The sequence below is a fragment of the Urocitellus parryii genome, chromosome 1, assembly GCF_045843805.1.
Source record: "Urocitellus parryii isolate mUroPar1 chromosome 1, mUroPar1.hap1, whole genome shotgun sequence".
In the NCBI taxonomy this organism is placed as follows: Eukaryota; Metazoa; Chordata; class Mammalia; order Rodentia; family Sciuridae; genus Urocitellus; species Urocitellus parryii.
Genome location: NC_135531.1, coordinates 255,238,579 through 255,252,088, shown reverse-complemented (window position 1 = coordinate 255,252,088; position 13,510 = coordinate 255,238,579). Strand labels below are relative to the sequence as shown.

General features: G+C 37.0%; 1 protein-coding gene across 1 annotated transcript in view; it reads right to left on the bottom strand.

Moving 5' to 3' along the window:
* The window catches only part of Adam23 (ADAM metallopeptidase domain 23), a 163,918-nt gene that overhangs the window by 66,680 nt on the left and 83,728 nt on the right, over positions 1-13,510 (bottom strand). The window contains exons 5-9 of the mRNA XM_026394590.2: positions 8,756-8,838; positions 7,192-7,255; positions 3,032-3,104; positions 2,181-2,254; positions 493-558 (exon numbers count right to left, since the gene is read on the bottom strand). Coding sequence (XP_026250375.2) covers positions 493-558; positions 2,181-2,254; positions 3,032-3,104; positions 7,192-7,255; positions 8,756-8,838 — 360 coding nt within the window. The remainder of the gene's footprint in view (positions 1-492; positions 559-2,180; positions 2,255-3,031; positions 3,105-7,191; positions 7,256-8,755; positions 8,839-13,510) is intronic.

Genomic DNA, 13,510 nt, shown 5'->3' with positions numbered 1-13,510 from the left:
CAAAGGCAAGAAATAGAATAGAAAGCAGTGTTCAAAGGCACCAGAGATTGAACTCAGAGGCACTCAACCACTGAGCCACATCTCCAGCCCTATTTTGTATTTTATTTAGAGACAGAGTCTCACTGAGTTGCTTAGTTCCTTGCTTTTGCTGAGGCTGGCTTTGAACTCGACATCCTCCTGCCTCAGCCTCCCTAGCCACTGGGATTATAGGTTTGCACCACCACGCCCAGCAGGAAGGAGACTTTTTAATAAAGTCAAGTGAAAGATGTCAAATAGCTAAATCTATCCATTATAATCACTATTAAACAGAGGAAAAGTTTAGAGTTGTGGAAATTCTATAAAACCCAGTCAGTGTCTCTAAATACCAAGAAATCAAGTCTTTTAATGCTCCAAAAAAGTAAAATGTCTAAATATCTTGGTTTTAGTACTTAACAATGTACTCAGTCTCAAGTAAGCTATTGGGTATAAAACTTGGTGATTCTGTATTCTTACCGTTTTGTGATCATTAACTATCATAAGCTCCAAATATTTCATTTCTTCAAATACACCACGAGAGGGCTGTTAAAAATAAAAATATTTGATAAGAATAGTGATTGACACAAAATTTCTCTAATGCTCAGTTGTAGAGAACTCTATCAGAAATCTGGAAATTGGTCAAGGAAAAAAATTTTTATAGGTGACTATAAAATTGTTAAACACTCCAGTATTCAGAAAGGAACCATATTTCACTGTCTCTCCTTATCATGAGCCCATTTTAGTTTTAGATGGCTTTAAATACAAAATTATTCCATACAATAATGTATAGCACAATTATATCAAAATTAGTAAATTATCAATTTCTTTGGCATTAAAATGTAATCAAAAATATTCAATCTACTTAAAGTGTCAAAGAGAATCTCCTTAAAATTCATTTCATATGAATAATAAATTATAATTACCTCCCAGAATATCTGAAACAGTATCTATTTAGATAAACAGAAACATTAGCTTCTCTGGAGTGCAATTTTAATAATAATGTGCCAGTTCTGAATGACACAACTTCTGGAAGGAACAAACATTGAAAATCACTGTATTCTAAATTCTTCTAAATTTTAATTATTGCCAGAAAATCTTTTAAGAGTAAGCCCTCATTTAGATTTATTTATTTTTCATACACAGTCATTGATCAATTAAGTGGTAGACCATAGGGAAAGCAAAGCCTATATAAAATGCTACTGTCAACAGCCTCTTCGAGAGTAACTACAAAGAAATTTCTAAGAATAAAAAGTGTGTATATATAATCACCATAATACCAACACAGGCTCATAAAAGAAAGGCTTTAACCTTGAACTAAGTTTATGAGGGCTGGTGGTCTAATTTTTTCACAAAAAAAAATTCATTCAGGAAAACGTTATCTAAAATGTGCAATTTTCACTATAATTACCCATTAAGTTATCTAGTAAATTACCATGCAATCTATAAGCTGTGGAATTAATTCTTGGTTACATGGCACCCACCATGTAATTACTAAACAGTCCCCGTCATTATGGATTTCTAATCTATTATGAAAAAGACGAGGAACATAATTTCAGATACAAAACCCCTCTATATTTATCAATATGTGTGAGGTATACAATAGTTGTTCATCATGTAATTATTTAGTAACTGTCTTATCACTAGTGTTCAAATAGATTAATTCCATTCTTTTCTGAAAAAAAAAACACATCCAGCTTCAAAGTTTGGTATAACTAAGTTCTTAATTTGTAAGAAATATATATAAACATAATTAGACAATGTTTCAAAACCTAACTCTTCCTGCATTTTTGTTGACAAAAATGTTTTATGTGATGCTATATAAGCCATATCACCTCCAGCCCAACCTGCAAGAAATCCTCCTGTACCTTCAACAGAAAAAAAAAATACTATGATTTTCCTTAGAAGATACTTTGAAATAGAGCAAAGCCAATACATTTATATAACATCGGGGGTTCATAGGACACAAATCAGTTTGAATCACTAATGGAGGGATATATAAAAAGCAATGTGCTGATAAGGCTTAAGTCATGGGGTTTTCTCCTTCGTGTTTTGCTTTGAAGAGAAAATTTCCCAAATCAAAACTGTTCTAGGGACACAGCTACTGCACAGGACAGGTGCACAACCTAAGGTAGACAGCCCCACGAGTGGCTCAAAGTCACACTCACATTCACGGCTCTCTTCCTCCTTTTCAGCCACTGTAATTCAGACAGAAGGGGCCACTGGTCGTTGCTTTCTGTACCTGTGTAAGAGAAAAATGAACACAAAAATTATGCTTGGCTGCATTCCAGTGGATGTTTTCAAAATATGTGAAAGAAGAGCAGCTTGATAAGTCATCACAAAAAAAATGGATAAACTAAGAAGAAAAAGAGTACACTGTTCATTACACATTTCACACCCTCATGGCCAAAAAGAGAGTTCAAACATGTGTTTTTTTCCAAACATCATGAAAAACAGGGTGTTCAAGATTCACTAGAAATATATATTTGGCCTACAACCACAAGATAATATCTGAACATCTGAGAGAATTTTACTATGCTTCATTCATTTTAGAATTAAACATAATGTATGACATAAGCTTTTGCATAAATTATTAAAGACTTCTGACACTAATATACAGGAATAGCATCATGTAACCCCACAAATTCAAAAGCAGCCTCTGCCAACAGGAGCACGCTCACGATGCCTCAGAAGCAGAGCCTAAGAGGGAGGTGATAAGAGTTGGACAAAGAGATACACATTAGGAAAATTTAACCATGGGTCTTGGTGTGAATCTCTTTTCTCAGTTCGATCACATTCTCTGGTTCCCAGTGCAGTTTTACCCCAGGGGTTTATATTTCAGTTTTTCCATCAAAATGACTCTCGGTTCACTCCACTGCCTTCCACAGTCTCACCCCCAGAACTCAGAGTAATTCCAGTTTCCAGCAAGCCTGCGTGTCTGGCCTGCGTGACTGCAGAGTTCCACCAAGTCACAGCTCCAACCACATAAACTAGAATGGCTCTTTTAATTAAAACTTACTGAGATTCTTCATTTGCTTGGAATATTGTCCCGCCAAAGTTTTCTGGATGATATGTGGTCGACCTGTGCTTTTCTGAAATGAAATGGTAGGCAATAAAAAAAAGCGAGATGTGAACAAGTTATTATGGAATGTTGTGAGAACTTTCTCTGATGTCCTTCCTAAAGCAGAAACACGTATGTCAAACTTTAAGCTATCAAAAATGAAAAGTATATGTCTCATTGAAATGGTAATTTTAAATAAAATAAAGCATCTTCCAATACCCCTGTTTAGATAAAAGCAGAGCTTTATTAGCTATTTTTTAAGCCTTACCTTCTTCAAAGCTATGAGTAGGAAATTCTCAAGAAATAAACGCAAAGGGTCAATAAACATATGAAAATGCTGAATGTTAGGTATTTTAATATTCTTTTAAAACCTAAATTTAAAATGAATGATATGCCAATTTTTACCATCAAGTTAGTAAAGATTTAAAAATCGTCATATCCTTAGTTAATAATTGTTGCAAGGGAAAAGCATTCTTTACACATTGTTTGTGGAAGGAAATTAGTATCATAGTTTCAGAGAAAATTTAACAATGTCTATCAGAAACCTTGAAAATACTCATGTCATTTGGCCTATAAATTACACTTTTATGAATGATTTATTACCATTACTATTACTATTAGCTTTTGTTATGGCTTGGATATGCAGTGTCCCCCAAAAGCTTGTGCATTAATTGCAGGAATGTCTGGAGGTGAAATAACTGGATTAGGAGTGCTGCCACCTAATGGGTCCCTCCTAGCTGGCATGGAGTGGGTGGTAACTGTAGGCCTGTAGGGTGTGTCTAGAGGAGGTAGGAGAATGGGGCCATGCCCTAGAAGAGGTCAGCTTCCCTGTGGCCCTTCCCCATTCCTCTGCTTTTTGGCTGCGATGAATTGAGCTCTTTTATCGCTCCCTTCTGCCATGATGTTCAATCTCATCAGAGTCATAGAGTTGGCCAACCATAGTCTAAACCTCTAGAACCATAAGCCAAAATAAATTTTCCCTCCCTAAGCTGTTCTTGTTGGGTATTTTGGTCCCAGTGACAAAAAGCTGACTAACACAGCTTTCATTACTGAGACGATAGTAGGTGCCAGGCAATATTTAAGTACATATTACCTAATTTATTCCTAACAAGAACACATAGTATATATTTTATCCTTATTTAACAAGTAAAGATATTGAGACTCAGAGATACTTTGAGTTAAATTATATTATAAAATAATGATCCAAAGGCTGGGAATGTAGCTCAGTGGCAGAGGGTGAGGCCCTGGGTTGGGTCCCAGAAAGGGCAACAGCAACAATCATCATCATCATCACCATTATCCAATCAATTTATTTTTAAAAGTTTGGAAATATATCATTGAAAAATAGGACAAATCTATACAGAAAAATAAAGGTAAGTTATCTTTGAGGATGGATAGATACTATTTAATTAAGTATTTCCTTTGCTTTTCCAAATTTCCTATATTAATTTAATAATCAGAAAAATATTTATAAAGGAGAGCCTTCTTCACAGATTACATAAAAGAAAATAATGAAGAATTTTACTAATTATACTTTCGTTGTGATAGAACATGAATTTCCAATGGAAATATTCTTTACAGAAAGAATTATTACAAAGCATAATAAAATTAATAAAAATAATATGGACATAAAGAAATCCAAATTCACTGGGTGTGGTGGCACATGCCTGTAATCCAGTGGCTTGGCAGGCTGAGTCAGGAGGATGGCAAGTTCAAAGCTAGCCTCAGCAACAGGCAGGCACTAAGCAACTTAGTGAGACCCTGACTTTAAATAAAATACAAAATAGGGATGAGATGTAGCTCAGTGGTCAAGTCCCTCTGAGTTCAATCCCCAGTACCCCCACCCAAAAAAAGAAAAGAAATCCAAATTCAATATTACTCAGCCATAAAGAAGAACGAAATTATAGCATTTGCCAGCAAATGGGTGGAAGTGGAGACTATCATGCTAAGTGAAATAAGCCAATCCCCAAAAAACCAAAGGCTGAATGTTCTCTCTGATAATCGGATGCTAACATACAATAAGGGCAGTGGGCAGAAAGAAAAGAAGTTCATTGGATTAGACAGAGGGGAATGAAGGGAAGGGAGTGAGAATAGGAATAGGAAGGACAGTAGAATGAATCGGACATAACTTTCCCATGTTCACATATGACTATATGACCGGTGTAACTCCACACCAATACAACCACAAAAATGGGAAGTTATACTCCATGTATATATAATAGGTTAAAATATACTCCACTGCCATGTATATCTAAAAGGAACAAACAAAAAAAATGTGGAAAAAAAAGAAATCCAAATTCAAGTAAACACTTGATTCTAATAACAGGTGAAAAGATATCTAGAGTAATAAAATTCACAACTGGATCAGCAACACAATTTTTTAAGCTTCAAACACTGTTCCTCTCCCTCTACCCGTGGTGAGGACGAGAACAAACCATTACATGAACAAAAGGCAGGCAGTAGGAAGGCAGGCAAAAAGAGAAGATAATAAGCATGTAACAATCAGCTCCTGTATTATATAATTATGGGCCTAACAACATGAAAGCAGTTCTTTAAACATTATGATAATCATAGTTTACATACACACAAACCTTTTCAGCAGTTTAACATGCACCATAACATACATTTATTAAATCACCGAATCTGCAAAATTACCCTATTAGGGATGCATTGTAAAATTATCTCATTTACATATTTTTAAAACTCTAAGGCTTAGAGAATTATTATTTTGGATTGTTTGTTCTTTGGGGTTTTGTTTTTAGGATAAGATGGCATTAATCAAAGCCAAAAATCAAAGTGATTTTATTTTTCCTGAATGAGTCCAAAAATTTTGCTGCATATGGACTATTTGTCTATAAATGGAGTCAGGGGAATAACACTTTACTTAACCTAAATATCTTAATCTAGGTTCCGTTTTCTTTACTATCTGGTAACTTTGCAAGTAACTAGGTTAAAAAAAATGATACAAGTTTATTCAAACAAGCAACCATTTACAATTTAGTAACTTTTCTGCCTCAGATTTGGAAGGTATCCCATATTCCCGTGTACTTTAAGAAAAAAAAATGTTTTCTGCTCCCCAACAAATGACGGCAATATTCTGACTCTGTCATTCTCAAAATATTATTTTTTTCCTTTATTAGTCCTCTTCACTGATCTGACTTCCCTACTGTTACCTCTCAGGGCCTCCTGCCACTTCCCCCTATTCAGTCCTCTCCAACCTCACCATGTCCCCCAAAGCTCCCTGAACACATTAGGCTCACTCCTGCTTCACAGCCTTTTGTATTTGCACATCTCCTAGAATGTTCTAACCTCCTTAAGGTCTTTATTCAAAACACCTTCTCCATGTGGTCTTCCCTGCTCGCTGCACATAATGTTTAACTCTCCTCTCTCCCTGGCTTCATTTTCTCTCCTTAGCAAGCATCATTATTTAAAATGCCACACGTAATTACTTGTTCATCCCATCTGCCCCTGTAGACTAGAAGCTCCATTAGGCTGAGGTTCTATGTCTATTTTATCACTAATGTATCCCTAACACCTAAAATAGTTCTCAGCAAGTAGTAACACCCTCCATACACTATTTGATGTCTTTTAGGTTTGGTCACATTCTATTAGTGAGCCACATGACCAAGATTATGTGATTTCTTATCTAGGTCACACTGGTGTGCCCATGACTAAACATTATTTTCTTCCCTATCTTGAAACTTACACTTTGTATCCTATAATCAAATTCCCTCATTTTCAGGGAGCAGAAATTAAGTACATGGTTAGAACCACAATTATCTAAAGGAGACTGTGAGAGAGAAGTTGGATACCATTTCGTTTTGCAGGAGCAGGGCTACTGCAAAACGAAACGACTCCTGATCTCACGGTGGACTAGAAGAAACTGGCCTGAGCTACAGAAAACCCTAGTTGCATGCCTCTGATTATCCCTTATTGGTATGTGGGCACAGCCCATGCAATGTAAGCTTCAAAACTCATGGGACCCTTCTAAGTTAGAAATAAGGTAATATGGATAAGCACACTTTGAAATCTACATTTTCTCTTACTACTCAAAGGCAAAGATGCTGAAAAAGTGAAACACCACAGGGAAACTGATGTCCCATGGCAGTCAGGCTCACCTCGTCATGAGTCAGCTCCAGCGGCTCTATCATGTACACGAAGGTACTGTCTTCAAACATCCCACTGTAACAAGAGAATCCACAGAAGGAGAGAATGAGCGAATACCGCAATGGCAAGAAATAAAAAGTCAGCTTCCTAATGGTGCCCTCAAAATAAAGAGTGCATCTAAACCAACACCTTTGTAACTGTTCCAAATCCAATTCACATATCTGTATAGAATCCCACTGTGTCCCTCGGCTAGATAGCACACAGGCTACAAGAAGTGGAAAAACGCCCACCAAGAGCAAAAAAAAAAAAAAAAAAATATATATATATATATATATATATATTCCTGATAGAATTAGTTTCTAAGAGCAAATGGGCAGATGAGAACATTAATCTAGGATGACTCCTGTGGTGGCAGTATCTCAGGTTATTTTAGAATCGTGTACAACTTGTACAAATTTCTTAGCTTGCAAATCCAGTGTCATCTAGAAGAGAAATGACAGGTCCTCATATAAGAATCATCCAGAACCATCTAATTTTGAAGAGGAAAGCAGACGTACACTTATGCTTGTAAATGGTGAGTACATTTCCATCAAGCAGTACAATTGTGTCATTTACATCATATTTAATGATGACAGACATGAGGTTTTTAATATAAAGTACGAAAAAAGAAAACATGTCAAAAGCCTTTTTCATCACAGGGCTGAACTAGATGTTCACATGAGGTGCTGCTGTGTTTGGGTCCAAAAGCGCTCACAGATGGTTTTTTTAGAGCCTGCCTCTAACTCAAGACACGAGTGCCTCTCTTTATCGTTCCACCCTTGCCTGGCTAACTCCTAGCCATACACAGGTTTGATCCAACGGCTGCTGCATCCTCTGGAATATGCCTCAGGGAACCTGCCTGAACTGAGCTCAGTCACTCTTTATCCCTCCTGCTTGGACCCTGAATATTCCCCAAAGGCCCGTATGTCAAAGGGTTGATCCCTAGAATGGTGCCACTGGGAGGGGTACGACCTTTAAGAGGTGTGACCTAGTGGAAGGTCTGTAGGTCATTGAGAACATGTGGGACCCCAGGACCATTTTCACTCTCTTGTTTCCCTCCTGTTCATGTGATAAATAATTTTGTGGTTCCACGTGCTCCTACCATGAGATATCATCTCCAAACAGGCACAAAGCAATGGAGTTAATGAATCATAGACTGAAACCTCCAAAACTTTGAGCTAAAATGAACCTTTTCTCTTTATAAACTGGTTATCTTGAGGTTTTTGTTATGGCAACAGAAGCTTAAAAAAAAAAAAAAAAAAGAGCTAATGTGCTCCTGTCCTTCCCCTTCATAGCACCTACCAAAATGGTAACTAAATATCATCCTGTGCAATCATTTGTTTAATCTCTGGATCTTCTACAAACCCTAATTTTTAAAGAGAGAGAAACTCTGTATCCCTGTGAACTACTCCATATCCAGTCCATAACATGGAACTGGCACAGATGATCACTGAAATAAATATCTGGGGGAAAAAATAGAGTCAACAATGAAAGCAAACTTAGAGAGAAAGAGGGTCCAAAGAGATTCCCACATACTGAAGTCCATTGCATGTTGACAGAGCCACCTTGGAGTCTTTGACACCTCTGATGCTTCCATGGTAGTAACAGTGCTCTCCACCCTACAAAAGAAGAAGGTTTGACTGATCATATTTTATGCACTGAGAGTCACTCTTTGGATGGTTCTATAAAACAAAAACAAACGAACAAAAACAAAGATGGGAATGTGTGGTCACTATGTATTAATCTATGTATTAATAATCCTAGAAACTGGTCCTATGTGGAGTCATGAATGAGACTAGACAATTTTTAAACTTTTCTATAAAAGTATGTGTGCATTAAATTTAATGAAGGAGTAAAGGCTCTAGTGGGAATAAAACCAATGTAAGTGAAAAAAATTTATTTACATTTCTTAAGCATGCATTATAGGAGCAGATTCTTACCAGATGCTACACAGCTGTTTCCTTTCTCCCCTGCTCCACTACCCCAACCTCCAAGCCAACCATTTTTAACTCTTCAAGTTGTTTCTTCTTGTGTTCACCTATGCATTTTTAATGGAATATTTATATGGCTATGTCCTGATGATTTATTTCATTTTAGAATTATCTTCCTAATACAGAATCATGAAAACTCCTCTCACCCTCAATGCATTCCAATACACATCACCAGTTTTTGGTTAAATCCAAATTTAATGTTTATATTATGACTTTGCAAATATCTTTCACAGCTGTGATACTATAATTACATTTTCTTTCTTGCCTCCATTTAAGTTTTTTTAAAGTTTTGCTTCATTTTCTTGTTTATTTTTTCATGTAGTTAGCATATATGCATCCCTCGTATCTAAGAGTACTCTAAAACTCCTCTCAATATGGTCAAACATATCAAGTAACACAGCATATCCATTATGCACCTGGAGACACCCCCCTTGTTTCTTTTCAGCCTCATGCTTTGGTCTCCATTGTACCTTTTTAGGCCCTGTGCACAACTGCCATTCAGGAGTTCTCTGTGCTGTACTGAGATCACCCTTTGCCTGCCTCCTTCTATATTGGGTCCTAGACTCATGTCTTCCCCATCTGAGGGCCCCATTCCCCTCTATAGAGAGGTTCACTTCCTCTGGTACTTTCTTGGAAAAGCATTCATGGAAGATAAATTTAGGGAAAACTTGTGTGAACAAACATTTCTTTTTCAACCCTCGCAGTAGATCCACAGTTTGGGCGGTTAGAGAATATGCCAGATAGGACATTATTTTCTCTCCGTATCTCATAGACCTTGAGTACAATCTTCTTGTTTCTGAAGGGGCTGTGACAAATGAACATTATTCTAATTTTTAGATGTTTCTATAAAGTCTACTGTTTCTCTTTTAAGAAGGCTTCAGGAAATTCTATTTAGTCTCATTTTCATGCAGTCCCATACTGTGCCTTGGTCTGGGTCATTTCTCCTTCAATACACTGAGCACTCTGGTACTTTGTAATCAAGAAGACTCATGCACTCAGTTCTGGGAAACTGCCTTTTATTATTTCTCTAGTGATTTCCTCCTTTCCATGTTTCTCCACAGATTAAGCGCCTTCACCAGACTAGAAAGGAATGGCCACCTGTCTAAATCAGAGATTCCTCTTCAAGTAAACCTTCAACCAACTTTCTCTTTTCCAACGCCTTCGATTCCTGAGCCTTTCTGAGTTTAGTGACATGAGTTGTTTTTCTGCTTCCTGTCTCCCACCAAGAGAACTTAGCAAAAAGGAAAGGCTCAAAGCCAAAAGAGGGGCCCTTCATCCATCTGCTGAATCTCCTGAAATTTTATGGACACTTCTCATCTGCTGACTTCTCTTCTCTTGTCCTTGCCATTGTGCTTATATATATATATATATATATTTTTTTTTTTTACTCCTTAACTGTTATTTGAGATATATATATTTTTTTCTGTCCTCAAATAGCAAACTTGCATAGAGTTATTGGTTGCATATGTTAAATTCTATTTGTGTGTTTAACTCTGAAACCTATAAGGACAAATGGTACCACGCATCTCAGCAACTTGAGAATTCAGGTCAATATTCAGCAATTTACATTTCAGATTCTTCACATGGTTCTAAAAATGGCCATGGGTAACTGTAAATTCCATCAAATTGGTTATTTAACACTTTGTATCACACCAAAAAGCTATCTTAAGTCAAGTGATGGTTAGAAGTAAATGCATAGCAAGCTCTCATATTTACTTGACCTTTCTAAGAAAAGCTATTTCCAGATTTTCCTAAAAATATTCTTTTTTTCCCCATAAAGTATTTCCAAGACCTTTCTTAGATCTAAGTTTCATTTATCTGCAATGGAAAGTCAAGGTTGATGCTCACTGTCAAGGTCATTGTTACCTCTGAATTAAGGTAGGATATTATCTGAAGAGAACCTAAGTTCTCTATATATTAGAATGTGGATAACCATGTTTTCTAAACCTTAAATGAGATCAAAGATAATATTCACCCCTTAATGTTTAGCATAATAAGAAAGCTTATTATCTAAATTGTAGTTTTATTAAGCACTATAAACATTTTGGTAGTTTCCAATTATAGTATTAGAAGGTTTTCTGAGTTTCTTAATATTAAATTTACAAGATTTCTTAAAAGTATTGTAGAAAAATACTATTTGGCAACTCTTCAGATCTTTATAGCATTTTCTAAATGCCACCTCAAAGTAAGTAAGATCTTGAGGTATTCTGTATAAAATAAACTCCTGAGAGAGAAGAGGCAACCTTTTGGGGGTAACGAGCATAATCATAGTGGGTCAGTAAAGAGGGGCTACACCCAGAGGGCCTGGTTCCCAGTGACACTGGAGAGTCGGCCCAGGAGTGCCTCCCACCCAACAATCCGCCATCTTAAATAATCACAGCATGACCAAAACCACTAACTCCATGTACCAGTTGGGAGACAGGCACCAAGTGCTGAAGGCTCTGCCAACAAGAGCAATAGACAAAACTGAATTCCACATCTTCAGGTTCTTGAGCTAATGTCTCTTTTTCCAGTTAGGAAAGCCTCAGACCATTCACAAGGACTGGCCAGCATCAGCCCCTTATGAGTGGTCACAGATGGATTAAGCAAACAGCAGGAAAGAGAACCAAGGAAAGCTAATTAGGCACATGATGCAAGTTATCTGTGTGCCCCCGCGGACATGAGCATTTTCACATCCAAACTGTGAGTCAGTTAATTAAATTCAACAAAAAATAGAGCATCTGATAAATGGAACTTACTGGCAGAGGAAATTAAAATCCTGGTAAGCATACTAACTTTCTCAACCCACCACTTCCACTGAAGCAGAACGCTCCATGAGCCAAATAATGTTCAGACCAGAACTCTGCCCCCCAGGATAGCCAAGCTCCGAACCCAGGCCTGTTCTCCAAATAAGGAAATCCTGAAACCACAGGCATCTTTGAAAACACCTCTTAATCAGGTATGGCTAGGGACGGCAACTTCATAATTCTAGTGATACCAAACTTGGAAGAGAAAAAAATACTTGGTTCTCTGATACCATTGATTTAATAACAGGAATTGTGTGATTCTCCTCCCTTCAATGAAAAGAGAGCCACCAATAACTCCCTTGAATAACAGTTAAGGAATAAAAAGGGGTATAAACCCACAAGGACAAAGACAAGAGAGGAAAAGGCAGCAGATGGGGAGTGCCTATAAAATTTCAGGAGATGGAAAGCAGATGGAAGCGGTGGCTCTCTCAGGTTTGAGCTTCATCTGGCTTGCTAAGTTCTATTGGGGAAAAAAACATAAAGGAGGAAGCCAACATTTAATTTTTTAAAATTGTCCCACTCCACCATTGTGTCTGTTTACCTCATCTGCTTAAGTAAAGTTCCACCAGCAGGTTCTTATTATCCCCATAGCCTAAGAAATTCCCATAAACCTGAACATCCATGGTGACCCAGCCTTGACATTTTCAATCAACTCCTGAAGGTCTGCATAAACATTTTAAAATAAACTACCCAGGTCTTGGCTAGGAAATGTGTATGTTAGGAGATCCAGGTTCTGAATAGACTAAAAATGATGACATCATACTCAAGTTATTATTCTACATACACATTTTTAAATACTTCAAATGATCAACTAACCTGTTATACAAATCTATTTTTTAAACCAGAGGTCTGGTAGCAAAAGATAAGTAGGAAAAAAAAAGATATCTATAATGCGATGCATGTACCTGAATTGGAAGACTGCAGAATGAGAAAAAGGAAAAAAACAATTTCAGAGAATCAGGGAATTTGAAACCCCAGCACCAGTTTAATTATTTACCTTCATTAAATTAGACAGGGAAAAAACATTCTTGCAGCAGTTTGTTAATAAAGTATCAGAACAATTTGGCTGGCTGTACCAATGCAATATAAATGTTCAACACTGCTCAAACTTAATTAACAGCTGGGCACGGTGGCACACACCTGTAATCTCAGCAACTAGAGAGGCTGAGGCAGGAGGATTGTGAGTTCAAAGCCAGTCTCAGCAAAAGCGAGGCACTGAGGAACTCAATGAGACCCTGTCTCTAACTAAAATACAAGATAGGACTGGGGATGGGGCACAGTGGTCGAGTGCCTCTGAGTTCAATCCCCAGCACCAAACAAACAAACAAACGAAAAACCTTAAAATAGCCTTGAAGAGTTAGTATTGTCACTATCTTGATTTCCTGGGGCATTTTTTAACCCCATGCTTCTTTCATTTTCTATAATGTGCTCAGAATGTTGCCGCCAAGAAAGGTAATTTTTAAAATAATTAGCAATAATAATTTTGATTTTAAACTCAAATAACCAATAATTCT